Source organism: Oreochromis niloticus, linkage group LG14, assembly GCF_001858045.2.
Source record: "Oreochromis niloticus isolate F11D_XX linkage group LG14, O_niloticus_UMD_NMBU, whole genome shotgun sequence".
Lineage (NCBI taxonomy): Eukaryota > Metazoa > Chordata > Actinopteri > Cichliformes > Cichlidae > Oreochromis > Oreochromis niloticus.
In genome coordinates, this window is record NC_031979.2 from 31,213,401 (window position 1) to 31,238,086 (window position 24,686).

General features: G+C 37.6%; 1 protein-coding gene and 1 long non-coding RNA gene across 6 annotated transcripts in view; one reads left to right on the forward strand and one right to left on the reverse strand.

Annotated features, from left to right (window-relative positions):
• Positions 1-671: 671 nt before the first annotated feature.
• Positions 672-24,686, forward strand: part of LOC100705871 (glutamate receptor ionotropic, kainate 1) — a 30,532-nt gene continuing 6,517 nt past the window's right edge. Inside the window, exons 1-7 of one of the 2 annotated variants that reach the window (XM_003450143.5) lie at positions 672-1,930; positions 9,717-9,884; positions 9,986-10,243; positions 18,300-18,481; positions 19,012-19,065; positions 19,938-20,111; positions 20,499-20,642. In XM_003450143.5, the coding sequence (XP_003450191.2) occupies positions 1,840-1,930; positions 9,717-9,884; positions 9,986-10,243; positions 18,300-18,481; positions 19,012-19,065; positions 19,938-20,111; positions 20,499-20,642 (1,071 nt within the window). In that variant the 5' untranslated portion in view covers positions 672-1,839. The remainder of the gene's footprint in view (positions 1,931-9,716; positions 9,885-9,985; positions 10,244-18,299; positions 18,482-19,011; positions 19,066-19,937; positions 20,112-20,498; positions 20,643-24,686) is intronic. The other variant, XM_005455036.4, reaches the window with a different exon arrangement.
• Positions 3,994-15,903, reverse strand: LOC106098589 (uncharacterized). Of its 4 annotated transcripts, none has more exons than XR_001224873.3 (4): positions 15,620-15,903; positions 13,840-13,869; positions 8,912-8,960; positions 3,994-4,146 (listed from the first exon to the last, which is right to left on the reverse strand). It is a non-coding gene; the product is annotated as an uncharacterized LOC106098589 (long non-coding RNA). The 4 variants fall into 4 exon arrangements; XR_001224872.3 differs by having other exon boundaries at positions 13,840-13,874; XR_003213813.1 differs by having other exon boundaries at positions 3,994-4,218; positions 13,840-13,874.

The following is a 24,686-nucleotide window of genomic DNA, read 5'->3' on the forward strand; positions in this document are numbered from 1 at the left end:
TGAAAACCTTCCACACAGTGGTGGATTAGCCATTACAGAAACATAAGAAATTATTTTGTTAATCACCAGTACTATTAACTTAGGGCAGCTTTGGCATAAACCTTGCATTAGGTGGTGGACTAATAAATGTGTTAAACTGTGTACTGTATATACAACATTAATTACATCACGCACTGCTCGTATAAAGTAAATATATGCTGGCAACTAAAATCTCCTCACAATGCAAATCTGATAAACAAATTCTCGATACTGACATTATATCAACACTAGATGACAGCAGAGATCTTTCCAGTGCAGTTTTTTAAGTTGGCGAGCTCCAGATAAAGAATAGACACATATTATGAAGCTAAATATCATAATATAGGAATAAATTGGAAAAAAAAGAAAGAAAGAAAACCAGGATTAAGCTTCAAGCAAAGCAAAAACTAACCATGGTCAAGCAACATTATCTTTTTGTTCTCCATTCACATGTTCAGCCACAACAAGGGTTTTTTTTATCATCAGTTTTGGAAGTCTCATGTTAAAATATGTCCATAACATAGCATATATGTATGCTGTTGGATGTAGGTTAACTATTTTGACACTGTGATAAATTCATGACATTTTACTTACTAGAAAATGCATTTTAAAGAGTACTTTACAGTTGAGGATATTGTGCTTTTACTTTGTGAGTGGGGAAAAAACAGCTTACATATCACTCTCTAATTTAGCCAATTTCCTGATAATCAAAAATATAGTAATTACACTAATCTCAAGAAACCCATCAGACATTCTTGGTTCAGAATGGCCACTTCAAATCTCAAGCCACTCTTCTTCAACGAATAAAGCAAAGAGTATCAAGGTAACCTGAACACATTTTATTTAACTACAAGACCGTGGCAGTTGAACGGTTTGAGGTAGTTAATCTTCAAGGGAGCGTCAATGACCAGTATGGAGATTAGATTTGCGTTTCCATCAGGACTGGACCAAAGATTTAATCATTCCTCGGTGTACCAAAGCAGAGATCTTGTCGAGGTCGAACGTTGCCAGATTTGAAGTTAATCTTCAGGACGTATCCATGTTTGCGGATCAGCGGCTTGGCTGTGCCCTCAATGGGAAGGATCTTCAACTGTGTCGAGTGAGCCGATGGCACAGCGAGCGACAGCGGAAACGAGGCGAACTTGATTTCAGAATTAAAGCACCGAAATAAAGGGTGTTTTAAACAGAGGATGCCAAATGAGTTATCAACACATTTATGCGATTAAAGCCTCGGGAAAATAAAAACACACTTTGCTCAGTATAAAAACGAGGGACATTCATGGCTATGTATTTTATTGGGTTAAAAATGTATGTATGTATGTGTTACATTATTGATTTCTATTCTTTGTTAAATTAAATTAAATCATGTTGTTCATCTTCTGTATTGTTCCAATTTGATTTCCATTTGATCTTTTATTGTGAAATTTGTAAGCAGAAGCTGTTTCCCATTGCTGCTTACTTGACAACAGGAGCCCAGTGCGGTCCTCCTCCTCAGTTGCAGCCTACAATTCAAGTGTGCACCGGGAAAAACATGATAAGAAGGCTATCTGGACAGTGAATATGGGAAACAAAACCTTACAGCCATACAAAGGATCCTAGAATGGAAAAATCTGATCAAATCTTTTGATCAGTGACAACTTCAAGTGGAGTGTGTGGTTGTGTTGTTTCTTTTTCTCACCACAATGTGTGAGGGATGGATATGGGTCGGATGCCAGTTTATTTTCGTTACGGATACAAGGACTGGCAGGTTATCAGCATGAATTACTGAGGGGAAAAAAGAAAAATAAATTTGCCATAAATGTTAAATTCAGCTCTGGAGGAATGACCATGGTGAAAAGGAAGGGACTGTTATTTTCGCTGCTGTACTTTATGGCAGAGTTTTGGCTCACTTCGCAGCAAGTCCTGAGAATTGGTAAGTGGTAAAAGTGTCCATGTCATAAATATTTATATAATAAACTGTTAACATATTGGCTGCCACTGCACTCGTCAGCTTTTTCCATAGCTGACCCAGTTATTATGCAGTCTGGGTTGCAACTCATTTCCCACTGGGGTAAAAAATATTATGTATCAAGGATTTCAAGCTAGAGCCTTGAAAAATTTGATTGGAATTGTTAAAATGCATTTTCCCTATAGAATGGCATCTAAATAATTAAATGAATGAATAAAATGTATAAATACAGTTTTGTGGTTTCTCGTAATGCAAGGCATTTTTAATCTCTCTCAGTGCTAGTGCAGCATGTTGTTTCATTTCTTTTAAAAGAACAAAGAAGGCAAATTCAATTACAGCCAAGATTCGTGAAATGATGTCTGTTCATTGCAAATGTATATCTCAGTTCCTGTAGTTGAATCACTTTTGAATCCTGGTACCCTCGACCACAAGTTACTGTTAAATACCATAGAGCCAAACGCGATCGAGGCACATCATATATGTTGTTTTTAGGTGCAAATTTTGAATGTGCAGTTGTTGTTGCGTCTTGCCATCACGTAACTATCGTCCACTAAGTTGCCTAGCATGCACATAGTACAAAGGATTGTCAAAAAAAAGACATATTCAACTTTATTCATCTGCTGTGATGTTTGTGCAATAACCTTATAATTTTTATTACTGTATTTTTTTTCCTTACTCCAAGGGAGGGGACTGCAGACAGAGCTGTAGGTTATTCAAATGAAAAAAGTGCATTTTTATCAAAATTATGTTAATCCACTTTGGATGACCAATAGCCAAGTCTCTCTTTCTCTCTCTGTTCCTTCCATGTTGACAGCAAAGAACAGAAGGAGAGACGGGTGATTAAGTTGGCCTACTGCTATATCTGAAAGCATGTACTGTTGGCATAATGTTCTCCTTGGCACACAGCATTGTGAAACTGATACATCACTAAAGAATAAAGAGTGGGCAGGTTCAGCAAAACTTTTTTTTTTATATATATATTTGGCTTCTCCCTATCCTTTCATACTCAAAGGTTTTTTAAGCTTTGTGTGCACTGATGGCCAGTGACATCTGTGAATGTGGATCTGAGTCCAAAGCTGTCTGTTAAGCCTTTGAGGGTTGACAAGAAGAGTAATTTCAATTTCCCTCTGTGCCTGTAATTAAACAAACAGAGCTCTTGCTTCAGTATCCCCCCTTTGATCTCTGATGTAACTTTGGAACAATGAGCCGGTGTTTGCTGCAAATTAATACTTTCGGGCTCTTTGCTCTTCTCCCATTGGTTATTCACATGGGTTAGAAGATTGCATCACAAAAATGGCTTTTAAAATTTAGCCCTAAGGACTCGTCGTTTTACTTAATGCCTGCAGCAACTTTGAATTTGAATATATATTCAAATTTTTAAAAGAATATAATAAATGTGGCGTTGCATAACTTTAAAAGGCTAAGAAGCCGGTGTGACTTCCTGGTTTCAACAGTCCCGATCTGTGCTCTATATTGTTAATCTCTCTCAATCATCTATCACTCTCAAAGGCCACCTAATCTTTGTCATTCTCTTCATGACCCACACACATCATAATCCCTCCCATATGGTGCGTGGCTTGGCTCAATTAACATTTCTCCGTCTTGGCTAGCGTCTGCATCAGATTGTGACTGGCTCCCACTTTTTTCACTGGGGTTGGTAATAATGGTAAATCTTGTGCTCCAAGCCCTTAAACAACTAACTCTAATCTTCTTTATGCATTAAGTCTCTTCCCCAAATATGGTACTTAGGCAGTGACCAAATCTCATCACTGGGGAGAGCACAGATTCAACACAGAATTAACAGCTTGTAGCTGGGCCTTCTGTTTACTTTCCCTTTTGTTAAATTTCTTTTTCTCCTCTTGCTTGCATACTTAATTATTACTTTCTGATACATTATATTTCATTTGTGTATTTATAGTTCAGTCCATGTGATAAGAAATGTGGCACCAGAGTATTACTCTAGCTGTATTAAGAAGATTACATATATTTTTATTCATTTTGAATGTTTTCCTAGTGAATCCCAAGCATCTTTCACATAAACAGAGAAACCTCAGTGCTCTACATCAAACAAACATAGTAGGCTGTGAGGACCTTCTCATTCATTCACAGTCTGGCATAGCTCCAGGTTGGAGTGGTGCTGGTGGTGTTGTTGGGGTGGGGGCGGGAGGTCTCTTTGGGAACTGGCCCAGGATGGGGAGAAGGAAGAAAGCACAACACTACGTCATTGTGTTCCTCTGCCCTAAAAGACTCTCCTTCATGTGATTATTGCACGGTCACAAAACAAAATACAAAAAATGGATTAAAATAATTATTTGAAGGACACTGTCTCAATGTCAGCAGTTTTCTGGATTAAAATCAAGTCAATCCTGTTGCCAGAACCTGAACCTGTTATTTTTCTTGCTGTCTGCACTGAAGTGAGGAAGCCTATAAAAAGGATCCGCCTAAGGGTTTCTGCCTGCAGCATAAGCAGAATCTTTTGTTTTTGTGACCTCCTAGCATGCATTACCCCAAACCATTGTCTGGCCTATTAAGGATGAGACGGAAGCTCAGTGATCCTGAAAATTATATCATACACAAATTAATGGTAACTATTCATAGGTTGTTTCTTTTTTCTTTTTTTTAACTCTCATGACTCACAAGTGTCCCTTCACAATTTCAGAAGGAAAATTTTCTAGTGATTTCTGCTCTGACTTTTAATCTCATCTCGATTCAAACTTGTAATTATAAAAGTATAAATTATTCTTTGCAGCGCCTACATTCTCGTCCCTTCATCTGTTCATCTGAGCACATCTGAGCACTGATTCATGTGTCATCTGCAAACAAACAGTTATTTGTCTTCTAATTTATCAATATTATATTTGAGAACTGACTGTCATGACTGGAGTTATGAAATGTAGATATTCAAAATACTATAAAGATACACTGAGCCAAACAAACACACAGCATCGTCTAAAGGCTTGTATATGTCTGCTGCAAAAGCAAAAAGATCCTGATCTTTAACCATTTTAATATACAATTAGTAGTTAATGGAAAATATGTATATCACTGTTGCTGTGTGTTAAAGGGTACATGTTTTTATAAAACACAAACTCAAACATCAGTTTCTATATCAGCTGGACTCCAATTTGATGCTTTGTTTTGATCTGAGGCTGTGGTAAAGATTTTCCACCAAACAAAGGAACAGATGCGTCATTGTCTATTGCACTGACAAGCATTCAAAGCTTTTCTGATTTCCACATCTTTCAGACGATTCCTCGACTATATGTACAACTTTAATAATGTCTTCCTAAAAAGACAAAAGAAGCACTGAATCTTCACTTGACACCAGCTGTTAGAGCCTTGGACGAAGCAAACTTCAATTATTTTCTGGTGATATACACAGAGTGTTTGTGAGATCTTAATTAAAAAGGCTGGACTGAATTTTCAATCAAATATATACTTTAGCTAATTTAAAAAAAAAAAAAAAAAAGTAAACAGAGATCTGCTCTTCACTTCAGTTGTCAGGATGGTTGATGGTGGTTTGGGGAATGATAACGGGTAACTACAGCCGACCTTAAGGCCTCAGTCACACGGGCCTATGAGAGAGTGGCTAGAATGTGTTTTCTCTGATGGGTTGACGAGTGGGTGGTAGAGCTTGCTGGCTGTCACTATGTGAACACCAGTCAGTGCTTTTGTCTCCATTAGATTGTCGTTGTCACCCATTGTTTTGATGCAAGATGTCACCTTGCTTGGAGACGCATTGCTTGCCAACTACTCTTCGTGGTGGTAAAAAGTGCAACACAAACCAGAAATGGAGTTTAATTTAGTTTAAAGTTTACCTACTTATCGCTTAGTCCTTTTGCTTTGAAGGCAAACAGTGCGCCTTTTTCACTGAATTACTACTTCATGGTGAGCAGTTAGCATCTTCCTTACAAACTATGGCTAGGGCCATCTGCCAAAAGAATCAGAAGTAGGTTTTTCAGTGCAGCCCTGCCACCTCTTTGTGACCAATTTCACCTTGACAGCCAGCAACCACTTTCCAACTGGTTGGGGAATACATATTTTTCCCTGGTGACTCATGGTTCCCAGAGGATCGCAGACTAGTCTCTAGGCCTGTGTTACTGGAACCTTAGCATATTTGTGCGAATAGCTAGCTAAGAGAAAGATGAGGATTATCCTGCAGAGTGAAACCACCTTAGAGAAGCTGGTGGTAGTTTGTATTTTTCAGTAGTTATCTAATGATACTGACCACTGGCAGTCACTAGCCTTCCTCAAATTAGGTTTTTCTCATGAAATTAAGTAATTTGTTATTCTTTAAACAAATTTTAAGGCATTATTTCAAGGTGAAATGAAGGGAAGGTTAAGCAGTTTTATTTCACTGCCCCCAAGCTTCAAATTGGAAATTAATGCGCACAAGCATAATAAAATAGATATTTATTCATATATATATTTTTATTGTGTTGGCAATAAAGATTTCATTCCTACAGCTCATTTAAAAAAATGCTATTTATCAAATACTAGTCGAGCTGCTAATAGGTTTGTTTTATTTGTCAGCTTTTAACATATCAGTGAAGCTTTTTCATTTTCATAGTCTTTGAGTCTTAAGTCTTAAAAAGACCTTTGTTAGGTGGAAATGCATAAAGAACATGTCATTACATTTTGAGCTCTTAGATGTGAATGGAAAAAGTGATTATGTATAAAATTAGAAGTCAACTGCAAATCATATAAATCAGCAAATCTTAAGAGCAGCAGCTATTTTTAACTCTCTCACAAATGGGATGATCCATTTTCACAGCCTTGTTAAAGAATGAAAAAAAATCTCCATCATTGAGGATGATGACGATGATGTTGTGATGCTGCTGAATCCTTAATAAAGCCTGTGACATTTGCTGCAGCCTCTGCACTTTAAGCAAACAAACCTCAGGATCCAGCTGGTCAGTACTCGTGTGGATTTCCTATTCTATTACCTTAAAAAAAGGACCTTATAAGGAAAAGGGGCACCAAAGACAGTGAAATAGAATCTACTTCCTCTTCAAATTTATAAACTGACTGACGTATCTGTGGCTGAGAATTTTATATTTCAGTGGAGTGAATTAAGGACTTTAACAGGTCCCAGCAGCTGCTCACTGAGGCTTGGTAACCATAATTAGGATTGGCACTTTCAAGCATGCTTTTAGTGACCAGGGAGTCCAGACAAGGCTCTCTCAGTTTGGGGTTTGAGGCTATGCAACACCAAAGAAAAAGGTCATTCACAATCAAGGTCTCAGGGGGAGCTTTTTAAAGGCCTTTTCTACTTCCAAATCAGTCACAATTTCACAGGCAATTCTTCAAAGACTGTTTGAGAGTGCAGTGACCTATTGCCATCTGTAGCCTCAGTGTTGAAGCGGGGTCATGTGCAAACACTTGCACCATCTAAATGGGATCTATAATTTGTGATCATTGTTAGTATAATGGCTGATTAACATATTTGAAAAAAACAGAGCTTTCAAAAATGCATTATTGTAGTCTTTGTTTTGTTAGTTAAAAATATGTCAAAGTTGAAAGCAACTTGCTTACCCACAGCATTCAGCACTGGACCAGAGTCTGTTGACACTTGTGAAGTGCAATGCAATAGGAACAAACATTTAACCCTGAATATATTAGATGAGAAATCCTATCACTGAAGGCCCAGATGTTAAATTATTTACATTTGAAAGGCTTCAGTGAATCGAATGAGCAGGGGAGTTTTCGGCAGGGATAAGCACACTGACTCTCACACGCGTCTGTCTGCACGCAGGTAGCGACGATCCAGTATTTTTTCTGGCTTTAATCCCAATAGTTTTTAAGCTGCGTTTTATGTAACAAATGTAAAAGACTGTGCATGTGCCTGGCTGGAGTCATATATGTCTTTATTGCCAGCTGTGGCATGCTAGACCCGCCATCTTTCTGGAGCAGCAGGATGGATTAAGACTTGGATGTTTTTCAGTAAGATCTTCTCAACTCTGAAATAACCCCCTCCTCCTCGTCGTCATCTGTGGCACTGGCACAAACACCTACTGTGGCTAAAAGTGACTGAATTTACCTTTAAAGCCACTTTTAAATCTCATCTTAAAGGTGATGACCAGTGCTTCATAAGAACAAGTCAGACTGTACAGAGACGTGGTGCCTTTCAAAAAGCCTATTAATTGAAATGAATAACTTAAATAATTGATTAAATGAGAACTTCTGCGCTAAGTGTATCTTTATAGTATTTTGAATATCATATTCCTGAATTCAAAACAGTCAGGTTTGATAAATACTAACTACTAATACATTTTAAATAACTTCTCCCCCTTTTTCATGCTTGTAAAATCAGTTTGTTTTTTGTTACCTTGGGCTCCTAAATATTGTTACGAAGTTGTAAATGTAATGTTAAAAACTAGAAAAGAATTTACAAAATGCCCGATAAGCCTAATTTTCCTCTAAAAATTGTCCTCTTGACTATGAGGGACATTTACTAATACTAAATGAATAGTAATTGAAACATGTTTAGTCTTATGATATAGATGTTTTACACATAAACAGTGTTATGTTTACTTCAACTACAGTTAGCTTCTGGGAATATTCCTTCTGTTAAAGTGTTTCATGCAGAGACAATGATGAAGCTTTCCATGTACAGTGACCTCACAGAGGTTAGCTTTGTGGCCTTGTATGTTATCCTGGTGCTGCCATTTTTAGAGTGACTTTGCAATTTAGAGTAAAACCCGAGCTTAATTCTGTTCCTTATTTCTTTATTTGATCTTATTATACTTCTCATTTTATGGTATGTATCATATTAAATATTTCTATAACTGCTGTGTGAAAGGAACCTAATTTCACTGTACAGCACAAACCCACTGTGGTTACTGACACGTGCACAGGACAATAAAATGGCTTGTACTTGTACTTAATTAGCCCAAAGTTGTCAAAAAAATATCTAGCACCAGAAAAGCATTTCACAGTACTTACAAAACCACAGATGCAGGGAAACTCAGAGGAAACATCTTCATTACTGCATCTTCAAGTAGTTAAACACAGATGCAAAAGGATGATAATTAAAGTCATGTTACTTGAAGTAAAGAAATTTATAGACTCTAAAACAAGTGATAAAGTTTAGCTTTTCAGAGCACGGGTGCTTTGGCACCTTTACCCCTTTCACAGTAAGTCACATCACATTTTTTGGCTTGAATAAATGATCTGTAAATCACAAGCTGGTGGCTTGATATGTTAGGTATGATGACTGTTTCCAGTAGCAGTAAGTTGCAAAGGAGACAAAACTGCAAAACAAGATTAATAAGTATGACTGTCTTTTGATTTGGAATGTTTTTTTTCCCTAATTGAAAAATGTGTAAATGCATAAGAGAATAAGGGATGGCTGAAATGTTTCCCCTGATAATATGTTAACGTGCTAAATGTTTAATCTGTTATCCTTTATGCGAAAATGAACTGAACAAATGGCAAAGCTTTCATAAAAGCTATTGTGACAGCTTGTGAAATTCAGGCTCTGTAACAGGCTGAAGCCAGGAGAGTTCAACTTTTAATTTGAATAATATTAAATCCTGTCATTTCAACTGGGTCCCTTAGCAGCATTATGTGACAGAAGTACAAAGGAAACGGGGCCGTATTATGCAACTATTACAATTCAGCTGTGGTAACCTTCAATCTTTAAAAAGACACTGTGTGAATATCTATACCGAGAGAAGCCAACTGATCGATAACTTTTCTGCTTTGATCTGAGCTGGGTCAAACTCCTTCCACTTTTTTCTCCTTGCAGGGGGCATCTTTGAGACTCTTGAAAATGAGCCCATTAGTGTTGAAGAACTGGCCTTTAAATTTGCCGTAACTAACATAAACAGGAACCGGACCTTAATGCCAAACACCACGCTGACCTATGACATCCAGAGAATAAACTTATTCGACAGTTTTGAGGCTTCAAGAAGAGGTAAAGATCTTGTCATTTAATTTTGAAACCCCACTTGAGAATCAGTAAGAGATTTTTGTTGAGATTTTCTTTTCTTCCCACTTTCTGTTTGATTACTTCAGCCTGTGACCAGTTGGCGCTGGGCGTCGGTGCTGTTTTTGGACCCTCTCACAGCTCATCGGTCAGCGCGGTCCAGTCTATCTGTAATGCCCTGGAAGTCCCTCACATCCAGACACGCTGGAAACACCCATCAGTGGACAACAAAGACAGCTTCTACATTAACCTCTATCCTGAATATGCCTCTATAAGCAGAGCTGTGTTGGACATAGTGCAATTCTACAAGTGGAAGACGGTCACTGTGGTCTACGAGGACGCAACTGGTAAGTTAAGATGGGAATAAATGATACAACATATTGCAACTGTTCGTCATACGTATAAAGTGGCAACTGCACTCTACACTCGGCTGCTAAAAACAAAGACAAAGCCCAAACTTTAATACGCTGATTATGATCCATTTTTGTTGAAATAGGAACTACAGCTCCTGCAAGTCTTTGCCTTAGCAACCCTGTTAAATTACCTTCTTGAAGCTATTTATAGATGTCAATGTGCCCTGCACATGCACTAAAACTTTTAGAGAGACAACTACAAAGAAAAGACATAATATGCTTTTTGAGGCTTGTGCTCCTGGAAACAGAAGTCAGTCCCAACAGATGGTGAGACAAAATCAATCCTAAATAAACAGGAAGAAGCAAATATAAGACAGAACTAAGAAGTGAGGATAATGCACGAGTAGTTATGATGATTCTAAATCAAGAGTTTTCAATGCAACTGCGATGTACGCTCTTTTAGCCTGGCTAGCTGTGCTAGAATATGTCATGGTCCTGTTACTGTGAGTAGTTATGAGAGGAGAAGATGATCAGACCTTCAAATGACATCAAGTTAAAGATAAAGCTTTCTTTTTGGGAGTTTCAGAAAGACAGCCGTTTTATTTGTAGCATTTTCATTTTGTGCTACTTTACAAAAGATTAAGACCTTGAGATGTTAGGGCTATGGCTTCTTAACAATTACCATGTGACACAAATGTATTTCTGATTATTCTGAATCCTCAGATCCTAATAATCAGTAACCATGAGCTCCACTAAGCAGTTTTCTAGCACTCTGTGAGTTCAAATAATTTTCCCACCATGTAAGAAAAGACTAAAAGAAGCTAGAACCGAGCATTTTCAGGTACCATTCTCTTCATTAATAGGAACAGAAGATTTGAGATTTAAAGCACCAGAAAACTTTCCAATTGATCTCTTCCATGATTGCTTGAAAGGTAAATAAAGACTGAAGGTGATGGAAAATGCCCTTAAGAAATATATAGTCTGGGGGGACAGTGTTGGGTTTGGGCAAAAGTGCCACCATCAGTCCATCAACAAACAGCATTTGTTGATATATTCATTGCTGTTCATATAGTGCAACTCATCACCTCCATGCTTGTTGTGAAAAATAATACAGAATGACTTTCTTGGGATTATTCCAGTTTTAAATTGGACAAAAGCAGAACGCTAAGCCTGTGAACCAAACAGAGGACAGTGTCAATGTCTACATCAACAAACAGGGTGGCAATAATGCATGCTACATTATTTAAAATCAGGGTGCAGAACCAATAACGTGGTTGTGCTCAGAAATTCAAAGTTCTACACTGGCCTTCTGTTTAGCAGCACCTACAACAACCAGGTCTCCAAGGTACGACATGCATTCATCATATAAATGAATCTCCAGCAGAGTCTGTGCAAAACTCAACTACTTGTAGCTGGTTCACTGGTTAAACCATAGTTGGGGCACCTTCTGTGCAGCAACACCTGCACAAATATGACCCTCAAGAGCCATCATGTCCTCACATTACAGTAAACCTTCTGTCTTTAAGCTAAACTCCGTCAGTCCACACGATCCATTTACATAAACTGTTTTTGGCCACAACAAAACAAAATGTGCTTGGAGGAAAAAAAAAGAACAATGGTTTCATGAAAACAATACATCTCCAGCTGGTGAGCACAGGGATGGATTGATGATGCTTTGTGCTCGTCTTGCAGCCAGTGGAAAAGGGAAAGCTTAACTTTGAGGCAGAAGACTGGATTCAATTAAACAGCAGCTAAATCTGTGTAAATAATACAAGACTAGGTTCAACACCAAGATCCTAAACACACCTGAAAATTAACAAGATGAAGATTTTGCCATGGACTCTGCAGTGTTATCAAAAACATATGGATACCACAAAATAGCAGTACATGCAAGCACTCTTGAGATTGAAAGCCTTTGAACAATAAGAATGGGGAAAAATCCCCCAAACATGAGCTGAAGGACTGCTACAAAAAAACCTGTCTGAAATACTGGCTACAAGTTGTGTCACTAAGGTCTGAAAATGCAAGGTGCTTAAACCTTCAATTCAGGGCCCTAGTCCTTTTAAATGCTAAAGCTGGAAATGATGAAAATAAAAAAAACAGTCTTGTTTAAAACAGAATGTATTTGTATTAATTTTAACTTCACTGCTTTTTCCTTGTGCACCACAGAGCCACACAATTTCCATGTTCCGTTTAAATCTGGCAGTTTAATACTTAAGTACACTTCCTATGTATCACATTCAAATGTATAAAGTTTACCAGCTCTAACAAGCAGCTGCCACTTAAGAAAAAATGCAGTATTCACCATTAAGAGTGCACTTTAAGTGTCAGTGGTGCATACTGCTCAGTGTCCTGATTTGTTGTTTTTGTTGTTAAATGTGATTCATTGTTGCTTTTAAATGATGCTGAAGTTCTGATTTTTGGTATGTTTTCTGTAGGTTGGGTTATTTTACAGCTTTAGGTGAAAACCATATAAATTTAAACAGATTCAAGCTTTAAGACTTAAAGGCTGCAAAGACTTCAGTGACTAATTATATAGTGGATGAAAATGTATTTCAGCAACTGTTTATGCTTCTCATCTTTAAGGATTTTTATATTCTGATTATCTGCTTTTCATCATTTTCTATTAATGTAAATAAAACAGATTTTAATTCATCCTCTTTTTGCTCAGTTTTCCATTAATCGTTACAGGTGGGAAACTGAGACAAGCATTTTCTTCATTTTTAAACATTTTCTGAAAATGGATAGCATTACCCAAGTGAAAGCTATAAAATATACCATCATATATACCATCATATATATGCAGTTGTCCTATACTTTAACCTCATGGAAAATTCTACTATCTGTGCCTAAAACTTGCCTCCAAAAGCATCATGGCCCACTTCAAAAATCCGAAATCTTCTGTGGCCCACCCAAACTTTTTATCACAACTCGGATCATTCCACTATTATATATTTTTGTTAGTATCATTAACAGCTTTATTTCAAACACCTGAAAGCTATTTTAGTCCTTTATGACAAGATATAAAACAAGTCCAGGATCAAAACAGAGCAGAAAATGCAGAATATGGTGTAATTATTTAAAATACCATGGCTTTGTTAGGTGTTTCTTTTTTCTTTTCTTTTTTTAAATATTTAACAGAAATGTAAAATCAAACTATAAATTATAAAGTTTACAGTTATTTACATTTTATAAATTGCAAATATGTTTTGACTTTTTAAAAGATCTAATTTAAAACAACTAAAATATCACACGTGAAATTAAAAATATTTTTGCAAATCACTTTGGGTACAAAACTTTGGGAATTACTGATTGACACTGAAACTTCACTATACGTTATAACGAATTGCCAAGTTTAGTTGCAAGTATTTAGATATGCAACACAGCAATCCATTGACAATTAGCCTTTAATACTAATCAAACAGACAACTGACAAAAGATATAACATCGTACTGTCTGCTTGTAACTGCTGCCAAACAAGTACGACAGGCTGGCACAGACCAAAGCCACTCTCCATCTCCATAAGCGACACATACTGTACTCTGTCAAGGAAAAAAATATGCAGAAAACTAAAGGAGCAGCTTTCTTACCTGGAGAACAGGTAAGGCAGAGTGGAGCACCTATTCTGGTTAGCAAGCAGGTCCATTAAAAGGTATGAGGGGCCGTACAAGCCAAAATTCATTCTTTCACTCTCACACACATACATTCTTCTCTCACACACATATATTTTCACTCTCACATACATACATTTTCACTCTCACACACATACATTCTTCTTTCACACACATATATATTTTCACTCTCACATACATATATTTTCACTCTCACATACATATATTTTCACTCTCACATACATACATTTTCATTTATGCATTCCTACATTTTGCTCTCATTTACATGCATTCAATATGCATTTAATCTCACAAATAATATATGTATGTAAGCAGAGAATGCATACATGTCAGAAGAAAATATATGTATGTGAATGAAAGAGTATAGTGGAAACGGAAGGAGTTTAATGGAAACGGAAGGCTGGGTGTCTCTACCGCTGTGATTGGCTGAGAAGCACGCGCGGGTCACTTTCAAGTGTCTGACAGCATGGAGGGGGGAGAAGAAACTCGAGTTCTTCAGCAAGCTATCGGGGTGTTAAGAAATATTTTATCATCTCCTGAAACGGTCACATCGTTGTCCTCGTCACTTGATCGAGATGGGACGGGCTCAACTTTTTTTTTTACGAATAGTGGCACAAAAATAACGCCACAGTAACCCAGAAAGAGTAATATTTCAAACTCCGCCACTCTGTGCTTCTCTGCCACTGCCTCGTTTGAGTTTTGGACGAAATGGATTCTGAGATATTGCATTTCGTCATTTCGAGCTGATTGGAGACCAGAACAGCCAATCAGATATTTTTGCATCCAAGTCTGTGATTGGCTGGTTTTGTGGCACAAAAATAACGCCATAGGTCACAAAATAAACTTTTAAGATATTTTCATGCGAGAATGGTGCTGTGTAAACTTCAAATATCTGCTTGATTCATCAAGACATCACATATTTCCATAAGTGCTCTAACATTTTCGGAGATGCCTGTTACCTATGGCCTTATTTTTGTCCCACTATTCTGAGCGCACGTAAAAAAAATTTGAGCGCACGTAAAAAAAAAAGTTGAGCCCGTCCCATCTCGATCAAGTGACGAGGACAACGATGTGACCGTTTCAGGAGATGATAAAATATTTCTTAAAACCCCGATAGCTTGCTGAAGAACTCGAGTTTCTTCTCCCCCCTCCATACTGTCAGACACTTGAAAGTGACCCGCGCGTGCTTCTCAGCCAATCACAGCGGTACAGACACCCAGCCTTCCGTTTCCATTAAACTCCTTCCGTTTCCACTATACTCTTTCATTCACATACATTATTCTCTTGCATACATATATTTTCTTCTGACATGTATGCATTCTCTTCTTACATACATATATTATTTGTGAGATTAAATGCATATTGAATGCATGTAAATGAGAGCAAAATGTAGGAATGCATAAATGAAAATGTATGTATGTGAGAGTGAAAATATATGTATGTGAGAGTGAAAATATATATGTGTGTGAAAGAAGAATGTATGTGTGTGAGAGTGAAAATATATGTATGTGAGAGTGAAAATATATGTGTGTGAGAGTGAAAATATATGTATGTGAGAGTGAAAATATATGTGTGTGAGAGTGAAAATATATGTATGTGAGAGTGAAAATATATGTGTGTGAAAGAAGAATGTATGTGTGTGAGAGTGAAAGAATGAATTTTGGCTTGTACGGCCCCTCATAAAAAGGTCTGGTAGTTCATAAGATGGCAATGCAGTGTTTGAATTCTGTTGTCCTACCTCAGTGGAAAATGATAAAACATTATCACAACTAGCAAACTCCCACCGTTTCCTTACGCGTGGCTGAAAAAAAGACAAGAAGATCCAACGCGGGGGAAGCTAGTTTATGCTAATGATGTCTAAAGAAAAGTAAACTCCAAACACTAATGACCAAAATGCTTACATCACCTATATATTCCCGCTATAGAATTGCAAGAGACAATTTCTAATTGTTTTTGTTTGAAAATATCTGCAGGAAAATGGGTTTTTTTTTATGCTGATGCTAGCTTCGTTAATTTATGCTTGTAAATTCGCAATGTGACCCCTAGAGGGCACAGAACACATAAAGAGCCCAGTGATGTGCGATACCAGTAATTTCCTTTCCGATCCCATACCAAGTAAAATTCAAGGTGGTGTCGACGATATTGATACTTTGTACAAAACTTAATGTGTTATTGTATTTAAAATTATGGCTTCATAACGATTACAAGACTTCAGACTACTTTTTCTTATTGTTTCAATTGTGAAGAAATCTCTATAGAATCTATAGAAATAAAAACCTGAAGTCGTGTGTTAATTGAGCTATTTGAACATGTATATCTTGTCATTTAACATGTGTATATACTTGCCTAGACGTTTCAACAACAACATTCAACATTCACACTTTCCCTCATTCACAGTAGTGCTACAACATTTGGTATGATCCAATACCAAGTAAATACAGGGCCAGTATTGGTTATTCAGGCAGCTAATGGGGGGAGAGTAGTGTACCATGATTTATGAGATGAATTCTCAATTTGCAAATTCTGCACAAATTTTAATCACCACTATACCACTGTGATTTTTACTTTCCACAATAATTAGTTAACACAACAGAACACACCTTTCAGCTTTTCATGTGTTTTGAAACTGAGTTTTTGGAGACCTGGAATGTAAATTTTTCTGTCTCTAAAGACCACAAAAGGTTCGGACATTTTTCATAATGCATGTTTGAGGTTTATTTTTCCAAAGAAAAAATTAACACAGTTCAGTAGGCTACATACTGAACTTGAAGGATAAAAGCAAAGTATCGATCCAATCGTGCTTGTATCGATCTGATACCAATACTAGTGTTTGTATTGATACTATTGATATTTGGATCAGTCCGCCCACCTCTACTTAAAAGTAATTCCGACCTCCAGTCATGTCTATCTATAAAAGAAAACGTCCTTAGTGCAGTGTGACGTGATTTATACCCTAAGTAGTAAAACATCCCTTCAAATCCCGGAGGAGACACAAACTGTGGCAGGAAAGCCTCTAAAAATGTTTTCAATAATATGGGCAGATCATAGTTGTATAATTCATATTTCTTTACGGCATTTACACTAGTGTTAAATGATTTGCATACTGCTGCTTTATAGCATTTGAATATTAATAATAGATTTTTAAAAAGCATTTCCTGTTGCAAATGATACAAATGATTGTACTTGCGGGAACCAATTTAAGGCTACATGACCCACGTGACCCCCAAATTCTCAAGGGCTCTGGTTATCAGGGTGTCTGGCCACTAGGTATCAGGCTAGTATATGTAGCAATCACTTATTTTAGGTATGTGACCCCTCCTGGTTACTTTGTGGAACTGCAGTATTAGCCAGACTAGGCATAAATTTAATCTTCTGGCAAATTATAGTAAGCAAACAGAAACAAACGAAACAATGTTTTATTGCTGATGTTGAAAAAAATGTTATTTCTTCTCTGTTTTTGAAGAAGACGGGATTATACCTCTTTAAGTAGCATTCCCATAGTTTGAAGAACCCTGGGCGTTGAAAACACTGAGGAAGGAAGCAGTGAAAGTGCAGATGTGGCAGCTTGTTGTTAATAGATGCTTTTAAAAAACAAAAAATCCACATTCCAGTCAAAATAAAATAAATATTTGTTTTATAAATAATAGCTGCCATTAGCTGCCAAATGTTGTGGTGGGATGCAAAATAATCAGATTAAATGTTAAATTCTTGCTGCTCCTACGACATGACACCAGAGAAATGTTGACATGATGGATTTCTTTAAACAAGGTTTGCTTTTTTGTGCTCTGCTTCATTTCATATAAAAGGGCCCTAAAAATAAATGAGAGGTGCTGTAATACGAAGCAGGAGAAAATGCAGTGACCTCAATCAAGGCCAATTTCTTATTTTGCAGTTTTAAAGAGAATTATCTGGATTTTAAGCGCATTGAGGCAGCTGTTGTGGTGAATAAATATAATGGAAGTGAACTGAATTGAATTTGAACCAAAATTGTGTGGCTTCATCCTTTGCCTTCTTCTTCATCGTCTTCTTTCGGCTGCTCCCTTTTGGGTCTCCACAGCAAATCATCTTCCTTCTTCCTCCATCTCATCCTATTCCTAGCATCCTCTTCTGTCACACCAACACTCTACATGTCATCCTTTATTGCATCCATAAATCTTCTCTGTGGTCTTCCTCTTTTGAATGGCTTTAACATCTTCAGTATCCTTTGCATATCCTCTATCCCTCATCTGCAAATGTCCAAACATCTCCACACAATTTTATTGAATTTGGCTTGGTAGCTTTGTCCTTGGATGAGGAATTTTAGTTTTTCTTTACATCATATAAGTAAACTTGTACAGTTAAATTGCTTCAGGTGGGAGGTTTCCATTAAAAAGGGGACTGTTGTGTTTAATAATTGCCTCCTTGTCTTTTGATTCAAGGCCTGATTCGTCTGCAAGAGTTGATCAAAGCTCCATCCAGATACAGCATTAAAATAAAGATCCGGCAGCTGCCCACAGGGAGTAAAGATGCCCGCCCCCTGCTGAAGGAAATGAAGAAAGGGAAGGAGTTCTATGTCATCTTTGACTGCTCTTACCAAACATCAGCTGATGTTCTCAAGCAGGTGAATAACATGCACTTCTGCCAGTTTGTGGGCCACTGAGGGTTCAGCCACTCGACACATAAAGTGAAAATTTGATCAGATATCCAATGTGGATTTTCTTTCTTCAATGGAAAAAAAAGCCTCTAAATCTCTTTTCTGAATTGCTGTTGGTTTAATATTCACTACGTGCAAGATTAGTGCACTTCTATCCCCTTCAGAAATCCTGTGTTCATTACCAAATCCAAGCAGAGCCTATTTCTGGGCCAGACGTACACATTTAGAACCAACAGCTGCTCGGAAGATTAATTGAAGACACTTCACTAACAGGAGAAAATTGTGACATATACTCACTCGCATAGTTGTTAATGTGAGCCAAAGAAATATGAGACAATTCAGGAAATGGATGGAATAAATAATTTGCCGCTCGCTGCGGTTGTGGGTATGGTTGGTTGGTCTTAGGCGGAAGAGAAGATTATTTATCGTGGCTGGAACAAACCTCCACTGTACCGTTAAAGGGAAAACTCTCAAACACTTTCTTTCTCCCTGTTTAGATTCTGTCCATGGGAATGATGACTGAATATTACCACTTTTTCTTCACCACACTGGTAAGAGACAAATCTTTTACAAAAAAACTCTTTTTCTGATCATAATAATTGTGATTCTTGAAACATGATGCCACATAACTACACACTGCTGTCCTGTCCTAAGTCTGTTTTTATGCTACACAACTGAGTTATGCTGATGAGCCTGCACATCTGTGGTTTGTTTTATAATAAGGCTGCTGGGTGCTTTCAGCGCCCTTGGCATAATTCCATGTTATTACCTTGTACTCATGTTGTTCGACTGTTTTAATCAAGTGTCGGTTTACCCTTTCTCTTTAGTTAACATCTATATCTTGGTCTCATATTGACATTAGGAGCAAAAGTCAGTAGAAGCAAGACAGAATGTGTGTAACTGACAGACAGGTAGGTTTAACAGCTAAGATGCAAGGAGTAAATATGGTGGAGGAGTAGAAACACCTGGGTCAACCATCCAAAGCTACTGACAGTGTGCAGGGGAGGTCAAGAGGAGCGTGCAGGCAGGGTGGAGACGGTTTTTGGCATTGATCTGTGACAGAAGGACAGCAGCAAGAGTGGTAGTGAAATCTGCTAAGATGTATTTGGAAATTGACGCACTGTTGAAGATGTTAAGATTTTCATTGGGAGTGACGAGGATGGACAAGACTAGAAGTGAGTACATCAGAGGGACAGCTCAAGTTGAGCAGTTTGGAATTAGAGAGTCAAGGCTGAGATGATTTCGAACATGTGCACAGTAGGGATAGTAGATATATTGGACACAGGATGTACAAGATGGAGCTGCCAGGCAAAAGAGGAAGACCACAAAGAAGGTTAATTGATGTAGTGAAGGAGGACAAGCAGAGGCATGATGATCGCCGCAGAAAGAAGAAGATTATGTCATGTCATGTCAATCCCCTTAGGACCTGTTTGCCCTTGATTTGGAGCCGTACCGCTATAGCGGGGTCAACATGACGGGGTTCAGATTGCTAAACATAGACAATCCTCACGTGGCTTCGGTGGTCGAGAGATGGGCCATGGAGCGACTGCAGGCACCCTCCAAAGCTGAGACTGGAATGATGGAGGGGATGATGACAGTAAGCCTAGTTTTACCTAATGCTTTCTGTATTATCGATAGAAACTTTCGAATTGGCACATGAAAACAGACATTTTGTTAACTTTTTCTCCAAATACTATACTCCACTTTCAAATAACAATGTAATAAAAAGTCAGACATGTAAATGTATCTACTCAAGCTTGCTGCATGAGATCTTTAAAACGTTTTCACCAGCTCTCATTGCATACACTTGGGTGAAAATACAGAAATTTTGTGAATTTTCTAAAACTGCTGCTGTACCTTTGAGTGTGCTTGCAGAAATGAAATGCTGCTGTTTATGTACATAGACAGCCCTGGTGTGATAACTGGACGACATGTGATTTGCAGTCCCCAGTAACAGAGGATGATGGCCACATTTCTCTTTCAGACTGAAGCGGCTCTGATGTACGACGCCGTCTACATGGTGGCTGCTGCCTCGCAACGCACCTCTCAAATCACTGTCAGCTCCCTTCAGTGCCACCGACACAAACCCTGGCGCTTTGGATCACGCTTCATGAGCATGCTCAAAGACGTGAGTCTGCCTTATGAATGTGTGACACCCAGCACTCCATCCATTCATCTGTCCTTTTCATAGCCCGCTGCCTCTGTGCCACTTGCTTTTGTGCAAGAGCAGAAACAATAGAGTTAGGAGATTAGATCTGGTGAATGAGCAACGAGTGTGTGATGATTATATTGAAAATAATTTTTTCAAGACATGGTGATTGACGTCATGCATCACATGTTGGTAGTCTTGTAAAGATTAGAGCTGCCCATGGAGAAATGCTGCTCCTTGTGTGAATGTTTATGAAAGCAGGTAAAGACAATGTAGATTTGAGACAGCTCCTCATGAGCTAATAATAATGCTGAAATGATAATAACTGAAGACTCATGCTAAGGATCATGTAGCATGCTTCTTGCTCTGTTGAACATGAAAAATATTTCTGCATGAATTGTTTATCTAACAGCAGATTAAACAGAAACACAATGAGACAAACACTCAGCAAAGCCTGACAGGTTGAAAAAAACATGCTCCCTGCTGTGGAAGCAGACTTTTTCATCTGTGTCAAGATATATTCATCTCACTTTAATAAGCTTTCTTGTTATTGCACTCTCTAATTAGATGTTTCTTTAACCAATGAGCTCTTCTTGTTGTAAGTGAGGACAGAATATTGACAGAAACAAGCAAAGCCAAATAACCCAGACAGCAGAGTGTAAATGAATGAGACTTTTAGCTGTATGGTCTTTAAAGATATTCTCTGTAATTAGGCTTGAGAAAAGTATTTTTATATAAAAACAAAGAGATATCAAATGTAATTTTCTTGTCGACTGATGACTGCCACTGTAATATTCTTTCTTCTACACACAAAAAAACCCCAAACATCCTAAAATGAACATAGTTTTTTTAGTACAGTGCTTTAATTTAAGTGTCATTCCAGTACTTTCTTTTTACTATTCTCCCATTTACAGCAAATTATGCATACAACACACTACCAGCCAATATTTTTACTGCCATACTATATAGATTTTCAATTTACTGGTAAATCTTAGCTACTAGGGTCCTCGGCTATGGTTGTGAACTTGGGTAAGTGATTGAAAGAATAAAACTGGAGATACAAGTAGCAGAACTGAGCTTCCTCTGAAGGGTGTCTGGCTCATCCTTGAAGCTCATCCTTGAAGGTAGTTTGAGGACCTTGGTCATTTGGGTGGTACTCGGAGTAAAGCTGCTCTCTTGTTACAAAAGAGAGAGCGGAGGTGATTCAGGAATTGTACGCATCCTAAGTGAGGGTTTCTGGGCATATCCAACCAAAAAAAGATGCAGGGAAGCTCCAGGACATGCTGGGGAGATTGTTTCCCAGCTGACCTGGGAACACCTGGGAAGGAGAGGGGAATATACAGGTTGTGGATGGTGAAAAGATGGTCTGGGCATTAGGCTTAATGGCTGGGTGAATGAATTGATAGAAACTTAGCAGAAAAAGTAAGGAAATTTGTGTTGGCAATAAATCCTGTATGGTTGGATAAAGAGGATTTGGCAAGTTTTTCATGGGTGCAACCCACATGCTCAGCTCTGCTGCTCAACTCACAAATGCATTTTCCTTGCAAATGTGACACAATTTAATGGAAAATACTGTAAACAGACTTTCTAGCAGTATAAGATTTATTGCCAGGAAGCACTGTTACAACAAAGAAATAATCGACCAAACATAAATGTCCTTACTTTTTGTACTAAGTTTAGCTTTTAAATTAGTCATTAGTGGAAACACTTAGCAAATCCACAAAATACAATCTTACAGGGAACTGAGGGAAGCTGGTTGGTAAATACTGTACATCCATCATATTTTGCTCATAACTCTCATCTTATTATCAAACATAAGTTCTGCACTGCAAAGTAATATACTGACTATGTGTCTGGTGGAGCTGACAGTAGTGTGCGTATCTGGAAAAAGCTTAAACCGAGTATTTGGAAAATTCAAAAGAAATGATGTCTTCAGCTTACAATAGACTTCCCATTATGCCTCTCCTTATTCCTGTTACTGCTTGTATGAGAGGCACTCTGATTTAGTCCATGATGCATTACCACACAATAATTATGTAACTCTGACAGTAATCAAACCAGACGTGATGTATGCGGAGCTGAATCATTTATAGCAAGTAATTTCCAAGCTTCTACAAGACAAATTGGTTACCTTAAAGAAACGAGTAGCTGCTTGCATGGTGAAAAACACATTCACAAATAAACACACCATTTAGAAAGTTAACATGTGTACATGCTGATATAAAAGTTTAATGGTGGAAAAGTTTAACATATGTAGAAACTATATTGAAAATATGTTAACATATTAGTAAGGTCTTTTTAAAATGTATTCTAAATTAAGAACTATAACTTAACAGCATTAGATGATGGGCCCTTGAGCAAGACACTAAGTGCTGTTCAGTAGCTCAGCCTACACTCTGCTCTTGTGGGGGTGGAAAGGTAAACTGACAAATCTGCCTGCAAGACTCGGTGCTGTGCCACACATTTAATGGGGAAAGTTAAGTTTTATGAAGAACTAACTGTTCAAGAATATTAGGGCACTTTGAACGCATACAGATGAATGTGCTTGGATCTGATTTTAGATACAGTAATGATGTGGAAAAAAAGAAAATATTGTTTTTTCTCACTGTTCCCTCACATGTGGTGATGGGTTTTTAATGGTGGCAGTGGTTCAGACTTTTGGTTTCTTCTGGATTCTTCCATCTGAAAGCATCCTTATCGTTATCTTACATATATAAAAAATAGGTCCACTTCTTGGACAAAGAGTTGTTTTGCCTCTCTACACCATCATAGACTTTAAATCAGTTGAACAGCTGTGATTAAAGCCCAGACTTTCCGCTTTAATTCAGAGGGTTTGGATAAAAGTTTTGCAGAATTAGAAACATTTTCATACACAGATTCAGAGGCTTAAAATACTTTGGACAATTAACCAACAACCAGTTTCATGGTTAGGTGAGGCCCGTTATTATTTCAAGACAAAGGCTGCAAACCCCTGGTTACACTCAAGAACATGAGTGTAACCAGTAAACATCTAATCATCTAACCAGTAAACATCTCACAGAAAAATATCTGGACAGATGAAACCAAGATTAACTTGTACCAGGAAGGATGATGGGAAAAATATGGAGACATGGTAGAGGCAAGTGGAACCAGGCCAGCAGTGTTTATTGATGATGTGATTGAAGTATAATGGGCTATATTCTCTGCTCAGATTCAGACACCATGCGGTGTAGGCTTAAGATGGTCACTGACTACAAAGGGTTTTCATTCAAGGATTAAAAACAGCCCTAATATTTAAATATATGTAACTATATATATTTTTTTATAGATAGGGGTATTATCTATAAAAATGGCTGTATGTATACACTTTAGTTTAAACTACAAAAAAATTGTGTCCTTGTCCAACAAAATAACTGAATGTAAACTGCAGTCGTGGAAACACATTGTCAAGAGAGAGAAAATCTGATTGGTGAGGACTTAAAAAGGAGAATTAATCAAAAGAATAAATCTGGACTGAGGGGTCAGCAGATCTCACAGATGCGAGTGACGACACTGTGGAAAGCAGACATATCAAAGGGGAGTTTCATTGAATGATACCCTCTAACCTTCTATATGTATTAAAGAAACTGATGTTTCTCATGACGTGATCAAGTTTAATCTGAAATCTTAAGTTTATGTGTGATTCCTGACATGGAATACTATCCTCTGCAAAATCAATTTCATCATACTGCTTCAGAATGATGACATTGGATTAAATTCTTTCTTAATCTTGTTTTGTTTATTGCTTGTTGCGTGTACTAATGGCTCAAGATAAATTTGCTTTGGTTCCAGTCGACTGAATGGAATATTTTTCACTTTAAAAAAATAGACTGATGTCTGTGTAAAGGCTCTGCGATGATCAAAGTCAAAGGCTCAATGTTGTTTTGCATCTCTAAATTCACCTGTATGCTATTTCTAGCAGAAGAGATTTTAGTGGAATATTTTGCAGTATTTAATACTAGCATGACACTGTATTTTCTAAAATCTGTATGCAAGTGCTATAAA